This window comes from Felis catus, chromosome E1, assembly GCF_018350175.1.
Source record: "Felis catus isolate Fca126 chromosome E1, F.catus_Fca126_mat1.0, whole genome shotgun sequence".
NCBI classification, from domain to species: domain Eukaryota; kingdom Metazoa; phylum Chordata; class Mammalia; order Carnivora; family Felidae; genus Felis; species Felis catus.
In genome coordinates, this window is record NC_058381.1 from 60,489,670 (window position 1) to 60,513,336 (window position 23,667).

The 23,667-nt window shown below is 50.8% G+C and overlaps 1 protein-coding gene across 2 annotated transcripts in view; it reads right to left on the reverse strand.

The window, feature by feature from the left end:
* The window catches only part of NPLOC4 (NPL4 homolog, ubiquitin recognition factor), a 61,639-nt gene that overhangs the window by 37,345 nt on the left and 627 nt on the right, over positions 1 to 23,667 (reverse strand). The window contains exons 1-8 of one of the 2 annotated variants that reach the window (XM_023244308.2): positions 20,676 to 20,761; positions 20,308 to 20,481; positions 10,944 to 11,056; positions 6,392 to 6,568; positions 4,419 to 4,467; positions 3,559 to 3,653; positions 1,784 to 1,907; positions 527 to 706 (exon numbers count right to left, since the gene is read on the reverse strand). In XM_023244308.2, coding sequence (XP_023100076.1) covers positions 527 to 706; positions 1,784 to 1,907; positions 3,559 to 3,653; positions 4,419 to 4,467; positions 6,392 to 6,568; positions 10,944 to 11,056; positions 20,308 to 20,316 — 747 coding nt within the window. In that variant the 5' untranslated portion in view covers positions 20,317 to 20,481; positions 20,676 to 20,761. Of the gene's footprint in view, positions 1 to 526; positions 707 to 1,783; positions 1,908 to 3,558; positions 3,654 to 4,418; positions 4,468 to 6,391; positions 6,569 to 10,943; positions 11,057 to 20,307; positions 20,482 to 20,675; positions 20,762 to 23,667 lie in introns of those variants that run through there. The other variant, XM_023244307.2, reaches the window with a different exon arrangement.

Sequence of the window (23,667 nt, forward strand, 5' to 3'; positions counted from 1 at the left end):
CCTCCTTCCACCAGAAAAGTTCCCAGTCTTGTACCGGTGGTGATTTTGGTGCTGTCATTCTAAGATAGCTGTGTGTGTGGCACAGGGATAAAGACCCTCTGGTTCCATCATTTCTGAGCCAGCTGACCACAGGCACGGGCAAAGAAGCTACAGAATTACAAGGGAGAGAGCAGCCGTGTGGCACTTGGAGACAAGAGACAGAAGTGGAACATAGGGCACAGATGACAATATCGCATCAATATTCAACCCACTGAAGTTGACAAGTGTATTTATTATTAGGTAAGAGGACATCCTTATGCGTTAGAAAGGCACACTGAAATACGTAGGGGCCGTGAACTTACCCTCTAAGAATTCGGAAAATAAATATCGTGTGTCTGTGTGCACGTGTCTCGTGTAGACACAGACGGAGACAGACTGGGAAATGACAGAGCAAAAGGAGTGAAACGAAGCCTGAAACGAGAGTCCCGCGCAGCCTTCAGAGCAGAAGCCACAGAAGCCGTGGGCCACGAAGCCCCAGCCCACCTACCTGGGGAGGCTCGTAAATTGCGGCCACTTCGGCCCTGATGCCAAGAGGAATGTCTTTGTGCTCTGTATACCGTCCGTACAAATACCCGAAATGCTGGTTCCCTGTCTTCCTCCAGAAGTCAAGGAAGCGATCGGCAACCGTGTGATTCTCAAACATGATATTGTCCACGTGTCTGTATTTCTGTAGAGCAAACAATGGGGTGATGAAAACACTCAGTAATAAATAACTTATTTTTCTAGTCTAAGCCATTCATAAATTGCCTTCACCTAGCTCTTACACACATGCACACATGATTTAAGAATGTGCCCTGAAGGGGCAGTAGGGCTGGAGGGCTCAGTAGGTTAAGCGTCTGACTTCAGCTTGGGTCGTGATCTCGCAGTATGGGGGTTCGTGCCCCCCGTCGGGCTCTGTGCTGACAGCTCGGAGCCTGGAGGCTGCTTTGGATTCTGTGCCTCCCTCTCTCTCTGCCCCTCCCCTGCTCACGCGCGCGCGCGCGCTCTCTCTCTCACTCTCTCAATCTCTCTGTCAAAAATAAACATTAAAAAAAAAAAAAAAGAATGTGCTCTGCCATCAAGATTCTAGAGGGTGGGTGGGTGGAGGTGGGATTCCTCTGTAAATTAATTCAAATTCATCTTACTGGGTTTTCACCTAAAGTGCAGGTTTTCAGGATCTCTGGCATAAAAATCAGTTTTCAAAAAAAAGAAGGAGAAAGGGTATGGGGGAAGGGAAGAGAGAAAAGAAAGCAAGCCATCCCCAGGCAGTCACAAAGGCTATGGAGAGCTTTCTAAGGAGGAAACATGGGCCAGTGGTGCAGGGAAGGCCAGGTGAGCACGGAGACCAGAGGGAAGAGGCCAGGATACTGCGTATAGCTTTCCCTGTCTCTTCCTCCTTCCAGAGTCCAGCTCCCTTCTTTACCTGGCCCGGACAGGTGCTCCCAGGGGGCTCCAGGACAATTCGGTTCCCAGCTCCCAGAAGGCAAAGTCACAGCCAAGGAGCATTTTAAAGTCACCAAGAAAATTCTACTTCCACACAGGCCGACAAAACAGAAAACTGAAGACCCCCTCGCCCACACCTGAAACAGATCTCACAAATAACACCTCCAGGCCTCCAGCGTAGGACTTGAAAGTGCACTTGAACTTGCACTCTGCACGGGGTGGCTCCCTCCAAGGATGGCCCCTTCTGGAAATGTTCATTTCCGAGCCATGAAAACCAATCTACTGCTTTCCGCTGTCTAGGCGGGCACGGCAAACGTCTCACCTGTCTGTTCAGTGTGATGGCACTTGGCTGGCACTTAGTACAGATGCCGTTGGGCCACGGAAGGTGCCCCTCACATCCTGATTTAATCTTGCAGCTGATGTTCTCCAGAGCAACAAATTTCCCCCTGAACAAGAAGAGGCAACTTGAGTAAACATTCCGATGGTGAAACGTTCAGCAGGAAACTGGAAATCATATGACAAATATCCTATCCCTCCTGAACAGAGTTCTAAAGACCTAAGCGTGTGGAGGCAACAGCAAGGGAAACGTGCTAACAAGTGCTCTCGCGGAGTCCCAGCCTCCGTCCTGCACATGCAGACTGCGCACGAATACAGAAGTACCGGCCTACAAAAAGTCTCCATTTTCAATGTCGGTCACTAACACCCATGAAGACTTTCAGGGACGCAATTAAATATCTATTGCTCTAACCCGTGCCACTAAGAGGAAACAACGCTAGTTTTTAAGGTTCATTAACTCATCGGCAACATCTACGTCACGAGTCCAGTACTTGGATGCTCGTAAAAAATTCAGAATCACAGGGAAGAACCCCGACGAGGGTACGTTACAAAGACCTCTGTCCCCGGCTTTCAGCTGGAATAAAGACTATCCCGTGAGGAAGCCAGGGCGCCACCTGGATGTGGGGAGAATGTGCACATGTGCCTTGACCCTCTGCCAGCTTCCCATTCACAAACGGTCCCATAACTCAGTCCTGTCTTCACAGGCCAACAGCACGCTGGCAGCAGGGACCGCCACCGGCCTGCACGTTACCGACAGCTGCAAACGTGCGGAAGGCTGACGGAGTTCAGCACAACAAAATCTCTACTCATACCTAGTCCAGGAAGTTCCATGGCTTACCCCACGGACGGGCAAGAATGGGTTTCTGGTTGGACTTTTTTCCTCCTGGTCTAACTTTTTTAAAAACTCCTTTTAGGATGTCAGCAGGTTGTCAGAGAAAAAACGACAATCAGGCCAACATGACACCCTTCACAAAACGTTGCTGCCTTGGGTTCAGCCACCATCTCGTCCTGCTGCACTGATGGGAGTTGTAAAATCCTGGTGTGAAGTCCATCACTTTCTGGGAGGGTGAAGTATAGTCAGCGGAAAGGGGTCGCACAGGCAAGTACTTGACGTGGCTTGGAAGAACTCAAAATGCTCTCGGTCAGCCCCTCCCCGGCCACTGTCGCCGCCCGCGCTCGGGGAGCCCAGAGCTGGCCGCCCCACCGCCCACCTGGCCGAGGCTGCAGCCCACGCCTGCCGAGCCCACACGATGACTGTGAAATCAAGCTGATAAAGGGGCGGGCTCCAGGACAAAGGGCTGATGGGGGCTGTGGAATCAGTGAGCCAAGAGAACCATGCGGTGGTTCAGTTCTGAAAAGCAGAGGATGAGCCCACACGCCACAAGACTGACCACCATCGTGCCGCCTTATCTCATCCGCCTTCACATACCACTAAGTTGCCGGAGCACCACGTATCTGGGGGAAGCGGGGGACGTTCACCGGGGGCCTCCACAGAGACCACTGCCAGCTTGGCATCTGCCCGCCAGTCCGGGCAAGGATTATGACAGGGCATCAGAGGCTCCACCCGTCTGTTTCTTTTCCAGAATCGGGGCAGAAGCCACGAATTCAAATGTTCCACGCCCAGACCCCGATCTCTGCTTTTCTCATTCACACGCTCGTGGTCTTTAAGCGACCCCTGCCAGATACACAAAAGGGGCCCCCGCACGTCAGAGCCACGCCAGAGCCGCACCGGCACAGCCTAACTGCACTCAGGTTGCTTACTTGTCGGCCCCCCCGGTCAGCTTTCGGATGTAGGCGTGGAAGGACATGTGCTTCACAGGAGGCTCAAGATGGTTCAGGTAATCCTCGTCGAATGGCTGCCGAAACACACACAGTCAGTACAGTCCCACGCCCGCGGGCGCGGAGAGGTGAGGAGAGGCGGGCAGCCGCGCTCCTGCTGCACGCCCCCCGGGAGGGTCAAGCCAGGCCCCACGGAGGGCAACGAGAGAGAACCGGGGCTGGCTTCTCACTTATCGTTCTAGGTCAGAACCAAAGGTTTCTTCGTGTACCAGCTATCTTCCCAAGATTAAAATAAATCTCTATTAAATACAAAATGCTCTAGGTCAGGTAGCTATCGGGAAAATTTGGCGGGCGGGGGGAGCCGCAAGATGGAGAGGAGGCTCACGAAGAAAATCAGGTTGGCCTTGCTGCTGTAAACTCAGCAGTAACCAGTTACCAGTCAGCATTACTATGGTAACTCTCAATCTCACCAGGACAAATCAGTAGGAGGACGGGAGACTCAGGGAAAAGTAAATCAAAACGACGACGAGCACAGAAACCGCCAGCCCCAGCGCCGTGTCAGGTTTTAGAAGGATTGTCCGGGGAGCCCGCCGGAACGCTGCCCGTCCATCACAGCAATACAAACGCGTCGGCCATTCATAACCCACCAGAAGGTCACTCCCATAAATACAGGCCGGCCCTCTTCACGCGGCTTGCACCAGCGGGAACGCCAGGGCCCCGGGCAATAGACAGGTAAGGTCCGCTCCGGCTCAGGCCCGGCGCAGGGGTGCAGAGCGGACACCTGACACGCCCTGGGAAGCAGTCCCTCCCGCCAGCCCGGAACTTACGCTGCACGCTCTCACCTCTAGCGGAACACAGTGCACACATTTCCCCAGGGGGCCGTGTCGGCACCTGAGAGCAGGGGCGAGAGAAACACGGTGATTAGTAGGCCTGTTTTCCTGTTGCTGCCTCCCAATGTTTTTGATATTTAAAGCGCACACCATACTTAATAAAGTTTTTCCCGACCTGCGTGGAATTATTTTATTTATTTTTTATTTAAGTAAACTCTGCACCCAACACGGGGCTTGAACTCACGACCCCGAGATCAAGAATTACAGGTTCTACCAACTGAGCCAGCCAGGCACCTGCTGTGCAGAATTATTTTAGCTGGGATGTGAACATTTTTATTGTAATAAAACAGTTTAGTATTTACTCGGATGTGTTATTAGAAAAAATTCATCAGGACGTCAAACCTGTGATTCTATGGGTATTAACTGCTTAAAATGACACCGAGTAAAAACTAAAGTGAGTATACTTAAAATCAATTTCGATAGATGTTAAGTAAATACTAACAAAGCCGGGATGCGGATGTGGCGAGATCCTTCTCGGTGGAACAGAAGTCACTCCAGTTTGGAAAACACCCACTTTGCACAAGTTTTGAGAAATGCACGGAGGATGCCTGGCTCTGTGGGTTTCGGCCATTTCGGTCAGAGAAGCCTTAAGAAGACCCATATGTGCGAGGTGACAGCGCAATGTGCTCCAATGAGGAGGGCAGTGATGGGCTGGTGGGAAAGCCAAGTAGCAGTCCCTCTGGGCTCAAGCAGATCCTTTTCTAAATGGGGTAAGAACTCCTGGACGCACGAGCATTCTACACTCCAGAGTAGAGACGGCCTGTGTCTGCTAACAGGCAGGCTCTCACAGATGGCAGGCCAGAACGCACACAGACACGCACACAGCCACCTTGGAAAGGTTCTAATGAAGGCCCGAAGACACAGGCCGTGGGGGGAGCCAGCGCGGGATCCCTGGGAGGAAATGCAAATGAACAGGGACACAGGCTGTGGCTCTGGAACGGCTCCATGCTGAGCCGCTGGGCACCGCTTGGGCTCTTTAGTCCAAGACCCGCAAGTTGCTAAGGCAGCACTTAGATCCCAGCATCTCGGCGTCAGCACCCCGGCACGTTTACGGAGCTCTACTGCGGAGACGAACGACCTTCCCCCAGACAACTTCCCATCACTGAGCGTCCACTCAGATGTTTCTAACTGGTTTCTTTAAAAGAACTGCAAGGGGTGCCTGGGTGGCGCAGTCGGTTAAGCGTCCGACTTCAGCCAGGTCACGATCTCGCGGTCCGGGAGTTCGAGCCCCGCATCGGGCTGATGGCTCAGAGCCTGGAGCCTGTTTCCGATTCTGTGTCTCCCTCTCTCTCTGCCCCTCCCCCGTTCATGCTCTGTCTCTCTCTGTCCCAAAAATAAATAAACGTTGAAAAAAAAATTTTTTTAAAAAAAGAACTGCAAAAAACCAAAACTACGCAAATGCGCCCCACGTAATCCCGGGTGGAAGGTAACCGTGCCGACAAGGAGCAGCGAGCGTCCCCGGATGGGACACCTGCCGAACAGAACGGGCGGAACGTACTGTGTGGGTGCGCTGTTGAAATGTCCCTCCTGTAAGTGAACGAGGGGACCCGAACAAGGACCTTCCGCCGCTAGGTGCCCAGGCGTCACCCCCCCCCCACGCTTGCCCCGCCGCACCCACACCCGCTAAAGCCGCGCCCGCTGCGTGGGCGGCAAGTGTCTCAGGAGCGCATCCCGGGAAAGGCTTGGTTCCAGTTCCCTCCCGTATTCCAGATCTTAGTTCCAAACACTTGAACGCTTTTAAAGTACGTGTGGCAGCACACTTGGAGACTCACACGGTAAGAAAAAGCTTCCAGAGTAACTTGGAGTGAAATCTCGCCTGAACGGAGAGGATCCAACTCAGAACTTGCCTCTCTTCCTCAGCCACTCCCTAAAGCAGGGCCCGTCCGAACCCTTCCCTTCGCCAGCTCAGCGGCGCCAGCACTTACAGCTGTGGGTCGCGGCTTCTGTAAATCTTCCCGTCCTGCTTGCTGAGGTACTGGTCGATCTCGTCTTCCACCACGGTGGGAGCGCCGCAGGCCTTCGACCCCGGCGGGACCGACGTCTCCATTTCCGACGAGGGGCCGGGGAGGCCCGAGGGGAACAGGAACAGCAAATCTCCATGCCTGTCAGGTGACGAACACAGGGCAGGGCCTGCCTCCCTTCCTCTCACAACCTGGGCCGCCCAGACGAGCTGCTCAGATGTGAGGGTCTCCGGCCTCCAACCTCCCCGAAGGCCCCAACGACGAGGCTGCTAATTCTAAGAGCCCCGAGCCCTCCCTGCACGGCACTGCCACGCGCCTAGCACTCTGAAGGTCAGGGAGGGCGCTCCGTGGCCGTGACTTCATCTCTCGCCCAACTGTGAGACCCCCACGCCCGCCCGACGCCACACAGATGAAACACGGTTGCGATGTATACACCCGGCCCGTGGGCGGCACTCTCCCCTGCTCACGCCGCGCTTGGCTCCCACTTCTCTTTGTCCCTTCTTTCCCGCCTACTATCGAGCACTCCTAAGTCTCGCCGCCTAGTACACAGCCTTCCATTTCCACCCTACGTTCCCTACGTTCACACTCACCGCCCCACACGTATGCACAGACACGTACGTCCCACTCGATAAAAATGAGATGACCGAAGACGTCTTCTTTGCATCCGCTTTTCTCATTCAACGATACCGCACCCGAGATCCCTCCAAACACGGTCTAGGTCTGAGCACTGCTTCTAACGGCCACACTCCCCGGCGAGCCTGCCTCCGAGCTCACCCCGTCTCCCGCGCCGGTGGCATGTGCACCGACGGGTGTCTGCCACCATGGACACCACTGGACGAAACGACCAGAGTCAGGCAGCTGCGTGGTTTTACTTCTACAGGGCACGTTTCCAGAAGCGGCCCTATGAGCAGGGCTTCTGTTGGTTTTTAAAGCCAAACAGGCTGCACAACTCACATTTCAAACGGCAGAGTTTGACCTTCTACCATTTGCCATGTCAACTACGCTCCTTCCTTGCTCACTCACACAGCTGACTCACCGCCAGACCCGGCGGGCACAGCCAAGCCCCAGGCCTGAGGCGTGCGACGTCCCCACTCACAAGCAGTGGTCCAGACGCAGCGTGGGCTCCCGCGCGCGGAGGGCCTGCGGCACGAAGATCAGCCCCGGTCTTGAAGGCAGAGCTGTGGCACCACGTGTGGTAGGCACCGAACTGCCGGAAGACCGAAGGGACAGCCTGCCGCACCCCTGACCCCGCTCCCCGAGCGAGGTGGGGCAGCGGGCCTCGAGCACAGACACCAGAGACACAGGCCGCTAAGAGGCTTGGCCCCTTGGCTCTGCAGCAGGTCTGTTCTCCCCTCTGCCTCTTCCCCACCGAGGGAACAAACCTGCCAGACTCCAGCTAGAGACCCCTGTTTCTAGCAAGGGACCGGACATTCCTCCACACCCCCAGCCGTGGAATTCTTGGCTCGGCGGCTACTTCTGCTTTAGCAGATCTACTCCGACAAGCACCGCGGAGCTCTGGACAAAGTACGGAGCTCCCGCAGGGTCTCGACAGCCCACAGTAGCTCAAACAAGAACAGCGAGAGAACACTGCACGACAGGGGCCCTGAGCTTGGCTTACACAGTGGTTCTCTGGGCAACGGGAAGCGAGGCCTTGAGCCAGCCTGTCCAAAGCAGGTTGCCCAGCCCGAAAGGCCACACATAAAGCCAGACGTCTCAACAGCTGGGAGAGACCACCAGCTGAGAATAGGAACCAAGGAGGAATCCTGTCTTCCTCCACCCACTACGCAGCGGTGGATGCTGTAGTCCCTCAGGGTCTGAAACCAAAGGCCCGCTGTGCCGCACGCACCGGGGTGGGATGAGGGACGCTACCCGGCTCAGGAAGCCCAAAGACAGAAATTAACTCGAAGGCCCGCCAGGTGCACGGGCCCCCTTGTCCCAACAGAAGCAAGTGCAGGCCTCCCTCCACGGAAAAGCCACTCCCCTGCAGCTCTCCAGGACTCCCCAAGACCAAGTTTGGTCAACTACAAGCTCTCAAAAAAGGGTCACCAAACGCAAGAGAGAACCGAGTCATCACACGCACGAGTGGGCAGAGACAACAATACCAGAGAAAGAGAACCGAGGACTTCAGATTTGGAATTACACGACTTGGAACACAATCTGCCACAGAATGGTCACCGGAAACGGGATGGAAAAAGCCCAAGCAGCAAGAGGCCACCCAACAACATGGGCTTCTGGGAGCAGGGTGGCAGGGTCACAGATTTAGTAAATCTTCCCAAGTCCCCCTCATACGGACAGGCCAGACAACCACAGACAGCACCAACATGCACCCCGATTCCATACGGGGGAGACAGACCACAGACACCCCAAGACCCAAGACAGAAGCCTCACGCGTGTGATTGGCCAAGGCAGAGCCCCCGGGGAGCCCGGCGCTCCTCACTGGAAGCCTAGAGGCCGGTGTGAGAGCAGTGTGGCCCCCACGAGTGCATGTTGCTAACAGCTGGATCCGAAAAGAAATCAATTCGAACATTTTAGAAGTGAAAAATGTAATCACTGCAATAACAAAGAGAATTGGGGAGCAGTGATGTTTAAAGAGATAATGGCGGGGCGCCTGGGTGGCTCAGTCGGTTGGGCGTCCGACTTTGGCCCAGGTCATGATCTCGCAGTCTGTGGGTTCAAGCCCCGCGTCGGGCTCTGTGCTGACAGCTCGGAGCCTGGAGCCTGCTTCCGATTCTGTGTCTCCCTCTCTCTCTCTGCCCCTCCTCCACTCATGCTCTGTCTCTCTCTCTGTCAAAAATAAACATTTGAAAAAAAATAAAAAGAGATAATGACCACAAATTCTGCAGACCTGATCTACAGGTATAGGAAACACAGTGTACATCAGGCAGGATTAAAGGAACCAGGAATCCACACCTGGACAGATCAGACAGAAACCAGGACCCCATGAGAAACAGAAGATCTAAAAGCAGCCAGAGGGAAAAAAGGATCACCTCTAAATGAACAGAGTCAAGCAGACTGGAGTACGACCCCAGAGGCCGGAAGAAGTGGGGAAAGACCAACACCAAGGTCAAGGAGAGGCACGTCACTCCTGCCCAAAGACGTCAGGTAAGAGAGAACATAGCCCTCAAGGTCAGATCCAAGTTAGACAATAACTAGTATGACTATCACTGGAAAGATACATTTAAGCGTGACTCACAGCGCCTCCAAGTGCCCCCCAGGATGGCCGAGCTGCCCCACTCCCGGGCCCCACCCCTCTGGGACAGCTCTATGACAACACTACAGTTTGGAGGCTTTCTCTCAGAGGCGTTTCGCTCTGTCACCTCCGCCCTTGCTTGCATCCGCTATCGAAAGAGTTTTGGGTAACACAGGCGTCATCCGCACGCTCGCCGTGGGCAGGCGCTGCGCAGCCACGGGAAGGCGGCACTGCTACTCGAGGACCAAGAGGGTGAGGCCCAGGGGGGTTAAGTAACTTCCCCAGATGAACTCAAACCACGGAACGTTCACGAGAAGTGATTCTCAAGATACAAAGCCCTTTACAAGCTGAGAGGAAGGATGACCTCACCCACGTGGGGAATGGACGTCAACAACGAAAGGCTTTAGCTAATTACAGAAACAGGCAAGTGGCAGGTACCCAACAAATACCTGTTGAGGAACAAATGAATGAATGTTATAATTGCGTATTTTTCCTCCTAGGCATACTAATTCACGAACCTAAAAACGATCACACAAATTGTCCAAATAGCCTATTATTCTAACTGGTAAACAGACGCAGGGCCGACCGCCAGCAAAGCCAGCTCGATCGCCACAGCAGCCACACGGCCTGCAGCCCCGACAGGAGAGAGCTCCAAGCTCGCTGCCGAGGACTGAGATCACCGGCACGTGAGCAGGTATGCCCAGACAGTTCGGACAGGAGTCAGCAAACTTCTTCTGTGAAGAGCCAAACAGTAAATATTTTCGGCTTCGGGGGCCAGGCCGTCTATCACAATCACTCAGCTCCCTTGGAGCACAAGAGCACAGCAACGCATGGATGTGGCTGGGCTCCAATTAAACTACGGAGAACAGGCAGCGGCCACGGTAAGGGTAAGAGGTTTTTACATCCTGGAAACACTACTGACGTGACTGCCCCCCCCCAAGGAGCTCGAGGGGGTCACGCCACCAAGAAATATAGTGTGGGCGACGGCCCCTCCTCCCCGCCAAGCAGTCCCGAGGCAGAACTCCCCACGGCCGCGTTCAAGGTCCTTCTCTGCAGAGACAGAGCTGAGTGTGCAGCTGGGCGCACACCCCGAACCCATAACTCTCTCTCCTCAGTGACAAAAGCTCAGAATCTGCAAGTCAATCAGCTCAGCACAAGAGGACCAGCGAAGCCGGTGTGACTGCTGAAATCCCGGCAAAAAACACGCTCACCTGCACTCCAGCCACCGTGCGGTGGCACTGGGAGGCAATCGGGTAGAATGAGCGATCGGTGGGCCACTGGAGTCACCCCCTCCCCGCCCTGTCATCCCCCCCCCACGGCACTTACTTGATTTTGAGCAGACTCAGGGATTTGGTAGATGATGCTGTTATCTCTCCAGTCTTGTTTCTATTTATGTAAACTGAGAAGCCATTATTCTGGAAGCCAAACTCTTTTGCGACCTAAAACAAGCAGAAAACAACAAAGATTTAAAAAAATTTTGAGTATCGCTACTCGGGCCACACATATACCAAATAATAATATTAGAACACTCGTTAAATTTAGAAACTGTTCCTCGTGAACCAAATTTCTTTTGTTATTTTGCTCTCTTGGGAGGAAATTTGTGCTGCCCACACAGGTGTCAAGTAAAATGAAAAAAGCGGCCAAGCAGAAGCGAAGATTTGTGCAAATGATAAGACTGAATGACACACGTAAGAGTTTGACGCAAGCAAAAGTCATGGCCATATCTGGAAAGTTTATTTCTATTTCTGAAATCAATTCCAATGTTAAAGCCCAGCAGAAGAAAGCCAGAAGTGAAGAACGAGGCTCCCGTGTCTATGACAGCAAGTGTCCACCATGCCAGGTACTCAGTGGGTGCTGAGAATACTCACTGCTCACTCACCAACCGGTAAACAGTCTTACGTGCCGGCTCCACTCTGGGCGCTCCGAACACGACCGTGAACAACAAAGCCAAGGTTCCTGCTATCGAGGACCTCAGCATCACAGCGGGGAGAGAAAGTTAGCAGATGAGAAGCACAGGTCGAGGTCAGCACCACGGCAGGAAAGGAAGAGAGGGAAGCATGGGAGAGGCCACTCTAGATGGGAGGACAGACAGGCCTCTGCGAAGACCACGTCTGAGCAGAGGCCCGGAGGAAGAGACTAAAGCTGCTACTCAGAGCTGAGAAAGAAGAGTGCAGCCAGCAGGAGCAGCACAGAGGCCGAGAGGCAGGAAGGGGGTGGGAAGAGAGAGGCCAGTGAGGCCAGAGCCCAGCGGGCAGAAAGAAAACGGTCAGCAACAGAATGGGAAGGGGGACAAGAGCTGGCACACAGGGCCGCAGGGGCTAAGGGCAGGGGGCTGCCAAGCCATCGACAGTCTGAAGGTGGGAAGAGAGCCCAGAGGAGACGGGCTCAGACACGGCCAAGACTTGGGGACGGAGCGGGGAGGACCTTCCAGCTCTCATAATCAATGGCCTCTGCTGATGGGTGGGATGAGGGGCAGGACAGAGTGAGGGAAAGGAAGGACATAAGCGGGGCGTTCAGACTTCTGGCTTGGAAGCAGGTGGGATAGAAGCCACACCTGTAAGGAAGCAAGGAAGAGGGCCGAGGAGGAGGAAGACTGAAGGGAAAGCCAAGCCTTCCCTCCAACGCCCAGGCGCCCTGGGGAAGGCATCAGCCGGCAGTCAGCACCTGAGACCCGGCCAGGAGAGGAGTCCGAGCCATGGCTCAATGCTCAGGGGCCAGCAGGGTAGAGGCAAACGAAGAGACCAGGAGTCTCATCAGAGACACAAACAATAAAAGAGAATCAAATGGAAATTCTACAACAGAAAAATACGATAACTGAAATGGAAAACACCGATGGGCTTGCCAGCAGAAGGGAGAAGCAGAAGAAAGAGTCGATGTACCTGAAGACAGATTACTAGAGCCTGCACGACCTCAAAACAGAGATTTGTCAGAAAATGAACAGAACCTTCAGAACTCCTGGGACAATATTTAATTAATGATCCTACGGAAAAGAAAATAGAGAACTGGAAAGTATTTGAAGAGAGAATGGCTGAAAACCTCAAAAGTGACAACAAACCGAGTAACAAATCCAGGAAGTTCAGCAAATCCCAAGTGAGATCCATTAAAAAACCACCCCTAGGTGCATGCATCATGCTCGGACCGCTGACAGCCGGAGATCAATGGAGACCAGAAGACAACGGAAGGACGCCTTCAAAGTGCTGAGATGGAACAAAAATCTGTCAACTCAGAATTCTGTATCTGGCGAAAATACCCTTCAAATACAAAGGCACACTGAAAACGTTTTCAGGCCAAAACCTAAGAGGGCGTCACCAGCAAGCCTCCACTACAGGAAATGTCGGATATTCCCCAAGCTGATGAATGCAACACCAGGTACAAGTCACACCCAGGAAAAACACTGGAAGAATAAGGCAGAAAGTATGACAGCAAAAACTCTAAACTATACAATAGGAAACCATCACATTAAATGTTTCATGAGTGGTTTAAAAAATTTTTTTATGTTTATTTTTGAGAGAGAGAGAACGAACAGGGGAGGGGCAGAGAGAGAGGGAGACACAGAACCCAAAGGAGGTTCCAGGCTCTGAGCTGTCAGCACAGAGCCCGACGTGGGGCTCGAACTCACGAACCGTGAGATCATGGCCTGAGCTGAAGTCAGATGCTTAACTGACTGACCCACCCAGGTGTGTCTCGTGTGTTTTTTTTTATTTTTTTTTTAACGTTTATTCATTTTTGAGAGACAGAATATGAGTGGGGAAGGGGCAGAGAGAGAGGGAGACACAGAATCTGAAGCAGGCTCCAGGCTCCGAGCTGTCAGCACAGAGCCTGGCACGGGGCTCGAACTCACAGACTGCGAGATCATGACCCGAACCGAAGTTGGACACTCAACCCCCAACCGACTGAGCCACCCAGGTGCCCCTCTCGTGATTGGTTTTAAAAAAAGAACTGCAGGGGCACCCAGACGGCTCAGTGGGTTGAGCGTCCAACTCTGTGATTCTGGCTCAGGTCATGATCTCACTGTTCATGGGCCCAAGACCCATGATGGGGTCTGCACCGACAGCGTGGAGCCTGCCTGAGATTCTCTCTCTCTGCCCCTCCCTGCCTTGCGCACGTGTGTGCTCACTTTCTCTCAAAATAAATAAATATTTTAAAAAATGTACAGGTTTATTGCTAAAACCTACTATTAATTCACTATGAGAAAAAAGTTGATTTAATGATTAACCTTACATATTCACCTTATTTTCTGATTTTATTTTTGAACGTTTATTTATTGAGACAGCGCACGTGCGCGAGAGCACAAAAGCTAGGGAGGAGTAGACAGAGAGGGAGAGAGAGAATCCCAAGCAGGCTCCACACCGTCAGTGTGCAGAGCCCGATGTGGGGCTCGAACTCACAAACCATGAGATCATGACCTGAGCTGGTATCAGACGCTTAGCCAAAACTGAGCCACCCAGGCGCCCCTCTACTCATTTTAAAGAAATGGATTGCAAGTAACTCCAACCACCAGGATAATAAGGCAGAAAGTATGACAACAAAAACTCTAAACTATGTAATAGGAAACTGTTGAAAACTCTGAAATTCTCCAAGTGATAAGAAATGGTCTTCAGACAAACAAGATTTTCTATGAGACAAACGTGGTAAGTATCTGATACCATCCATATGGTTTTTTCCAGGCTAAAACTGACATTAATAAGGGGCCACTGGGTGGCTCAGTAGGTTGTGTCCAAGTCCCAGGTCATGATCTCATGGTTTGGGAGTTTGAGACCCGCGTCGGGCTCTCTGATGTCAGCGCAGAGCCCACTTCAGATCCTCTGCCCCCCTCTCTCACCCCTTCCCTGCTCTCTCTCTCTCTCTCTCTCTCTCAATAATAAAATATTAAGAAAATAAAAAAGGCATTAATAAAATAAAGCACGAGCAAATGAAGACCATGAAATGTGTATTCCCAACTGCAGAAAAAGACTAAAGACTAAAAATAACATCTTTAGTTTGACTTTTCTCTGAAATAACTTAGGTATAAACTGAAACTAACCAACTGTGGCATTTCGGCTTTTCTGCAAAAGTATCGTGTGTTTCCGTACACAATGCCTTGCAAGCTATTCCCAAAAACGAGAAAGCTTTCGCCAGAAGTGTGAGCTCCATGAAAGCTGCCCAAGACTCCCAGGATGAAAAGGCGTTTCCCAAATGGGGCAGGGTTGTTGTAGAGCCGGCCCTCTGTGTGAAGGCAAGTCCCCCGGGGACCGCATGACCAGAGCTTTGTGCTTCCTGTTAGGCCTGAGATGCAGCAGCGTTTTCAAACGTGCTGACCAGCAACAGTACTTCACATACGTCGAATCCCACTTTTGAGAGAGACAGAAGTGTACGGAGTACTTTTTTATCCTACTCCAACGAACTGCTTCTGCGAACTTTTGAGTGCTTTACCTAAAGATCCAGCCATCTACCACGAGGCAGCGACCATTAACAACGGAAGTCTGAGCACAGTCTCACAAGGGCATCGTCAAGGTCTTAAAAACTTTATAGTCACACCTGAGGTAAACTCTGCGTACGGTTACCGTAATAGAGCCAGAAATGGTATGGAATGAAATTGATACACGTATAATTCAAAGTAACAAGAACACACGGCATGATTCCGTTTACCGTTTACGTTAGATTCAGAAACAGAAAAACCAAAATCTGGGGTTTAGGAACGCACGCTGAGGTGGCACAACACAGAAAAGCGGGGAAGCCCTCCGAGTCAAGCCCGGAGAGAGCCGAGGGAGCGGGGAAGGCCGACCGGCGGATCCCGCGGCACCGGCGGCGCCCCCGCTCGACCTAAGTGTCTCCGCCACCTTCCGTCACTTGGCTGCCTGTAATGTGCGAGCACATCTTAGGATGTACTTTACTTCGTGGTTAGAAAAGAAGAAGACGGGACCAGGTCCCAGACCGCAGAGGGCAGTCAGGACGGGACGGAGCCCTCCACCTGCCCGGGCGGGGGAGGGACAGCAGCGGCCCGGCGGGTCAGCTGGGGAGCACGAGGGGTGGGCACGGGCACCGGCCAGACGAGCGGCCCCTCCGAGGGGCTTACGGCCTGGCGGCGCGCGGGACGAGCAGCGTTAGATGGTCTCGAAGAACCAGCCGCGCCGAGACCGTGAGAGCCGCTCCACCTCACCCGTGTCCTCACACTCGCAAACATGGTTCCTTAGAGGGCGCAGCGCCACGTGCTGAGGCGGGATCAAGGCCGTCCAACGTGGGGACGGCAAGCCGGAGCCGGCAATGGTCACAGCGGCCGACGCACGAGTCCGTGAGGGAACGGGAAAGCCACTCCAAGCCCACTTACGCACAGCCAGATCACTAGTTACTGAAAATGAGTACGATCTACTTCGTGAGACCCCCGGAGTGGTCCTTCGCGGAGACACAACGCGCGACGGCAGATACCAAGGGCCGGGGGGTGGCGAGAAAGAGGAGCTATCTGTTTATGGGGAGAGTTTCAGACTTGAAAGACGAAAAAGTTCTGGAAACAGATGGTCGTGACGGTTGCACAACGATACGCGTACACTTAACACTACTGAACTGTACGCTTAAAAACGGGTTAGATGGGGGCGCGTGGCTGGCTCAGTCGGTGGAGCGTGGGACTCTCAGAGTTGTGAGTTCGAGCCCCACGCTGGCTGTAGAGATTAAAAAAAAAATAAACTTTAAACTCTTAAAAGAAAATGACACACAAAATTTACCATCTAAACCAATTTAAAAAAAATTTTTTTAAGTTCATTTATTTTTTTGAGAGAGACAGAGCACGAGCGGGGTTGGGGCAGAGAGAGAAGGAGAGACACAGGATCCCAAGCAGGCTCCGGGCTCTGAGCTGTCAACACAGAGCCCGATGTGGAGCTCGAACCCACGAACCGCCAGCTCGTGACCTGACGCAAAGTCGGACGCTTAACCGACTGAGCCACCCAGGCGCCCCTAAACCAATGTTTATAAATCTCTGGGTGCCTGGGTGGCTCAGCCGTTTAAGCATCCATCCAACTTCCGGTCAGGTCATGAGCTCGTGGTTCGTGAGTTCAAGCCCCTCATTGGGCTCTGTGCTGACAGCTCGGAGCCTGGAGCCTGGAGCCTGTTTTGGATCCTGTGTCTCTCTCTGTCCCTGCCCTGTCCACGCTGTCTCTATCTCTCAAGAATAAACACTAAAAAAAAAAAAAAAAAAAAAAAAAAAAAATTTGTTTTTTTTTTAATTTAAAGTAATCTCTACAGCCGAGGGGCTTGAACTCACGACCCCAAGATGAAGAGTTGCGTGCTCCACCGACTAAGTCAGCCAGGCGCCCCTGTTAGGCGTTATTTTTAAACATAATTTTTAAAAAGATATAAATCTACATTTATTGACATAAAACCATTCCTTAACGTATTGTCAAGTGAAAAAAACCAAGTTACAAATTCTCCTGTAAGTTTTTAACATCTTTGGAATGGATGCATCTTAGGAACAACGGCGTGTTACAGTTCTTGCCTGCGGGGCAGCAGGACATACAGGTGACTGCCTGAGCTCCTGTAAACCTGTCACCTAGGTAGCATGGTTGAGTAACTGTCATCCCTCAACATTTCTGTCAAACAAGCCATCTAATGATCAATCAAGGAAAGAACAGGAATTTTGGCTGCTGGGCCCCGCCCGCTAGTAAGACAGCAGTTTTTGAGTATTCCCAAGAAAACCTCCAGTACCAGCACCTACGGAACAGGTGTGGGCAGCTGGTGTTAATCCTCCTGACAGAGCAGAAGATGACCCTCTGCAGGGAGATGGGGACAGTGACGGCTGAATCCAAACAAAGGTTCAGAAGGGCCAGACTCTGAATATGACATTGGAGAGAGATCCGACCCAATTAATTTCACTCAGATTTTCTTTCTTGTGTATGTATAAGAACAACACGTGATTAAAATAAACTTCCAGGGGCGCCTGGGTGGCTCAGTCAGTTAAGCGTCCAACTCTTGTTTTCAGCTCAGGCCATGATCTCATGGTCCGTGAGATCGAGCCCTGCACTGGGCTCTGTTCACAGTGCAGAGCCTGCTTGGGATTCTCTCTCCCTCTCTCTTGTCCCTCCCTTGAGCACGTGCCCACACGCTCCCTCTCTCTCAAACATTTTTTAATAAATAATTCCAAGCAAGTCTAGAAAAACACTTTATGTAAGTATAAAACCTAAATGACAAGGGAAAGCAGGTGTGAAAGCATTTTTTCTTTCCTAATGGTACATAAATGTTTCTCCTTAAACTCAACAATGTCTTAGATTTGATGAAATACAGCGACAGTACGGTACGATCCCACTTACTGAAGATGTGCACACACCTGTGTATGTGTGCACGCGTGTGCACTAAAGACGTGCCATGTTAACGGTTATTTCTGAGTGGTTCTCACTTGCTTCTTTATACTTTTCTGTATTGTTTGCACCTTTTATAATTAATCCATATTACTCTTCTAACCAGAAGAAAGGATTTTCATCTAAGGGGAAACACATTTCAGAGTAATAAGTATGTTTGTTTTTTGAGTATTCCCAAGAAAATCTCCCCTAGACGGTAACTACTATGCAGACGATGGCTTCAGAGACAAAGCGGTCAAAGCTACCCCACATCCCCCAACTCCAACCCTCCCAGTGACTGGTTGTCATTCTGCGTCTCCCTGTGTGAGGTCACAATGAACTACCCAGAGGGAAATACTAGCACTGTAAGGATACTTGTAAAGCAAATAAAAGTGAGAACTACGATGTTATATTCTTAGGTTTCTCTGAAACCTGAATGTAACCTGTTTGACAACCCTACATTTGCTACCAAGCACAAAAGCCTCAAGTTAAAATCAAAATCATATTCCTACATGGTCACTATAAATTTAAGAAATTTCCCTACCACAAAGCCTCAAAGAAAAAAAGAACTGCATGCAGGACTCTAATGGCCGGTGTTTACCACGCAATTGCCTAAGCAGTAGCTACTTAATGCTTAATCTCAGTCTCAGATGATCTCTCGAGAATTCCAGAATGCACCATACCCCAGCTCGACCCCTAGGAGCAAGCTGACCACGGTCAGCAGCTACAAAAAGAGCAAAGAGGAGGAAATCAGAATTTCTTAAAGACTCAGAGATTCTCCTCTCTGGCGTCCAGCGCAGCTAATTCTCTCTCCTTTCATTCTTATAAATATAGCCCTGTAAGCGGTGCTATGGCATTATGATAGCAACTACCTTTTAGAAACCAAATTTCCCAAGGGTGGCTGGGTGGCTCAGTAAGTTAAGCATCCAACTTCAGCTCAGGTCATGATCTTACGGTTCGTGAGTTCGAGCATCACATCAGGGTCTGTGCTGACAGCTCAGCGTCTGCTTTGGATTCTATGTCTCCTTCTTTGTTCCTCCCCTACTCACACTCTGTCTCTCTCAAAATAAATAAATAAACGTTAAAAAAAAAAAAAAAAAAGAGGAGGGGCACCTGGGTAGCTCAGTCGGTTAAGCGTCCGACTTTGGCTCAGGTCAGGATCTCGCAGTTTGTGAGTTCGAGCCCCGCGTCGGGCTGTATGCTGACAGCTCAGAGCCTGGAGCCTGCTTCCGATTCTGTGTCTCCCTCTCTCTCTCTGCCCCTCCCCTGCTCATGCTCTGACTCTCTCTGTCTCAAAAATAAATAAAACATTAAAAAAAAAAACATTAAAAGAAAGAGTGAAGAAAGAGAGAAAGAGAGAAAGAGAGAGAGAGAGAGAAAGAAAGAGAGAGAGAGAGAGAGAGAGAAAGAGAGAGAGAGAGAGAAAGAAAGAAAGAAACAAACAAACAAACAAACAAACAAACAACCAAACAAACCATGGCTGCCTGGGTGGCAGAGAAAGAGAGAGAGAGAGAGAGAGAGAGAGAGAGAGAGAGAGAAAGAAAGAAAGAAACAAACAAACAAACCAACCAACCACGGCTGCCTGGGTGGCTTAGTCAGTTAAGCGTCCGACTTTCGCTCAGGTCATGATCTCACAGTTTATGAGTTTGAGCCCCACGTCCGGCTCTGTGCTGACAGCTCAGAGCCTGGAGCCTGCTTCAGGTTCTGTTTCCCTCTCTCTACCCCTCTCCCACTCATGCTCTGTCAGTCTCTCTCAAAAATAAATAAACATTAAAAAAATTTAAGAAGAAAGAAACCAAATTTCCCAAATAAGTGTTGTGGACCCACTAACAGATGACAGCCCAGTGATCCTCCTAAATCTGTTTACTTCCCAGGCCTTCAGTTTCCACCTTTGTGAAAAAAAGAAAAGATCAGACTACACGACACCTAAGATTTATTTCCCCTGGCTCTAACAGTCTATGACCCCGAAACCTTTTTTGTTTATGAAAATGAAAAACAATATTTATTATTACAAAGGTAACATCTGCTCACAACAGATTCAAATAACACAGAATGTATAAAGGTGGGCACACTTTTTCCCTAAAGGAAAGTATATATTTTTGCAAGCCATGTGGCGTCCGTCACAACTACTCAGCTCCTTGTTGGAGTTCAAGAGTAGCCAGACGATACACAAACCAGTGAGTGTGGCTGGGTTCTGATACAAGTTTATTTACAGAAATAGGAGGTCAGGGAAATGCAATCAGCGTGCCGAGGGGGGGAAAATTAGTCCGCCCATGAGCCATAGTTTGCCAATCTCTGGCATGGGGTATAAAGCAAGGGCCACTCTCCTCCCTGGGTGACCCTTCTTAAATCTGGCTGTGCTCTTTCCCATTACATTCTGTGCTCACCCAACACATCTGTGCACGTGGCTCTAAGTCTCTAGGAGCAAAGTGGATCACTCTATACGTGTTTTTAACAACTCTCCTTTGGTGGACAGCTGAAGTCTTTCACTCTCCAATTTTTCATTCTCGTAAACACCAGTCCCGTGCACTATTTTTCCACTCATCTTCGGCCCCCTGGTCCTACGAGTGTAAGCAATGGTCAGCTGTGACACGATCTGACGCCGGGTCAGTCCAATCCGTCATGACAGAGAAAAGCAGTGCCAGAGGCTGAGCTAGGGAGTGGGCAGAATCAGGAGAGGAGGAGGGAAGAGGCAGCACAGACGGGAAGGGAGCAAAAGAGCAGGGGAGGGAGGACACACCCAGGCCACAGCTACCTTTTTCAGAAACGCTGCGGCTGTTTCTCTCTTCGTGGCTGTGATCCGCTTCACCCCGTCCGGGGACTGGACACGGATTATCTGTCACAAATGAAACAAGGTGGTCACCACATGGATGAGTAAGCTCCCGACCTACCACTGAAACTAACATCTGCAGTCTCTCAGCATCTGGGTCACCGAAACTTAGAGCCAAACCTCACCCTTCCCCTGGCAACACCCAACCCAGTATTTCAAAAGATGAAGCCGAGGTAGAAGAGATTCACCACCACAAGGGAAGAAACTCCACTGCCATTTCACTCGGAGAAACACTTCAGGTTTTAACCACTATTCACAAGGAAGATATCTGAAACACTTAACATTTTTCTCTTCGGATTTACAAAAACAACAACAAACAACAGCAAGAAAAAACTCCTCCATGAACCACGAACAGCCAGCCGGGTTCTTTAAAAAAGATCTCACCGCGTTCCAGAATCAGTACACAAAAAGTAGACTGATCTAAAAGAATCACAGGAAATCTTCCAATTTGTGAGCTTTAATAAAGAGACTAAAAGAAAAGAAATAAAGGTGTTTAACGCCACAGTGAGCTTGGCAGGGTTTTAAGAAAAAATACCTTTCTGGCAGGCCTGGAAGGCCACACAAAGAGCACCACTTTCTACGAGTGGATTTTTATGCTGATCAAAGTCCCTGGGGGGCGGGGGGCGAGGAGGGAGCTGCCGCGCACGGCCCACCCCACCGTCCAAGTGCCTGCCTTAGTCAGGGAGCGTGAAAGGACATGCCCTGCCACCAACAAGACGGACAGCGCTCCAAGGGACACCTGGGACAGGAGGAAAGGGCAGGAGCACAGCACCCAGTGCTCCCGGTGCACTCTCCTCCCAGCAACTTCTGCACTGTGCCCCGTACAGAAAACCACACACACACCAAACAAACAACAGAACCCTTTACACATGGAAAATGTCACAAGCCATTGTTTTTAAAAAAGGTTGTCACTGGAGCCACCTGGCTGGCTCAGTTGGAGGAGTGTGTGACTCGTGATCTTGGGGTTGTGGGTTCAAGCTCCACGTTGGGTGTAGAGATCACTTAAAAATAAAATCTTAAAAAAAACAACAACAGAATTTTAATTAAAAAAATTTTTTTTCACTGATCCACAACAAAATGCCACAATGGCTTCTGATCTACTGCCTGCTACTTTCGAACAAATTAAGAATCATCTAGATTCTCCTCAAGTAGCTGGACTGTCTCATTTTCTACTTTCACTTGACTGAAAAGGCTTTGTCTCCACTGTTCTCAATTTTGAAGATTTTGTTTTGAATAACTCTTAAGAAATCCCACTTGTTAAGAGCACAAAACATTTTCTGTTTGCTTAACTACATCTGTTCAACTTTCTCCCTCGTCAGTAAGGAGCGCAAATACAGATTCTTGTGAGTTTTGATTTCTACTCCACCTCACTCTGGACTGAACACCCAGAAAAACGGTTCCACGATGCACAGCACGGGCGGCAAATACTTCCATTTGTTCCCGAAATCTGTCTGCAACACTGTGGCACGTTAACAAGAGCTGCGTTGCTCTGTGGGAGATTTTGTGACCCTCCCTTTGACCGTTCACTTCGGAACAAGAGCCTGACAGTCCACCTCTGAGCTAAAGGCCAGGCTCACATGTTTCTGGAATGTTCTGAAGCTTGAGAAGTCCTTCTATTTGAGCATCTGCAACAGGGCGGAGTCCAGGTTTCTCAACTAAACCCAGTATTTAACTCCAACAAACGTAATTTGTACCGAGGGAAGTTCTAGCTTGGTCTCTGACACAGGCCACAAAATGGAATACACAAGGAGAGGCAGAGACACACAGCCTCCTGCTAACTTAGGTTTCACTATCTAGAAGAAAACGAGCCCGGAACACTTCTTGGAGAGTCCAAGCATTAGCAACATAAAAATCAGTTACACCCACAGTTTCTCACCTAGCCTTACACTCACCAGTAGAAAAATGTCCTTTTCTAAAACATGTTTGTCCGTGGCTACTTGAACTAAAAGTATGACAGTAAAGAGAGGTTAAAAGTAGATCTGAATGCTGATTCTCATCCCTTTTTTAGAAGTTACTGACGGGGGTGCCTGGGTGGCTCAGTCGGTTCAGTGTCCGACTTCAGCTCGGGTCATGATCTCACGGGTTCGTGAGTTCGAGCCCTGAGTCAGGCTCTGTGCTGACAGCTCGGAGCCTGGAGCCTGCTTCGGATTCTGTGTCTCCCTCTCTCCCAGCCCCTCCCCCACTGGTGCTCTGTCTGTCTCTCTCTCAAAAATAAAAATTAAAAAAAAAAAAAAGCATTAAAAAAAAAAAAAAAGAGGGGCGCCTGGGTGGCTCAGTCAGCTACGCGTCTGACTTCAGCTCAGGTCATGATCTCATCACTCCGGAGTTCTAGCCCCGCGTCGGGCTCTGTACTGTCAGTGTGGAGCCCGCTTCAATTCCTGTCTCCCTCTCTCTGTGCCCCTCCCCAGCTCACGCTGTCTCAAAAATAAAAACATTTAAAACAAGAGTCAATTTCTCTTAAGTTTCTCTTGAGGCATTTGTTCCCTCTGCTCCTCCATGGGAAACATGGAGGAGACACCAGGGGGCCTGCGTGGCAGCTGAGGGAGGGCTAGAGGAAAGCCTCCAAATCCAGAGCTCCTTCCTGTAGACCCAAGACACCCAGAAGGGAGAATCCAGGCCAGTCTGGACCCCCCAGCCAAACTGCAGAAGCCATCACTCCACTAAAGCAGGAATAGTACCTGCCACCCAATACTGCTTTGCTTCCCCCCCAGAAATCCCAAATATTCCTTAACATTAACCAAAATTCTTCTGTCCACCTGGTCTGTTGATTTTTTTCCAGCCACATTTACTTCTGAGAGGGAACTTGCTACAAGTAAAGGTAGGACTGTTTTGTTTTCCGATTTGGTTTTGTTTTGTTGTTTCCTCCTCGTTTCCACGGACTTCTTTAAGGGGCACGGCGGGGGGGGGGGGGGGGGGA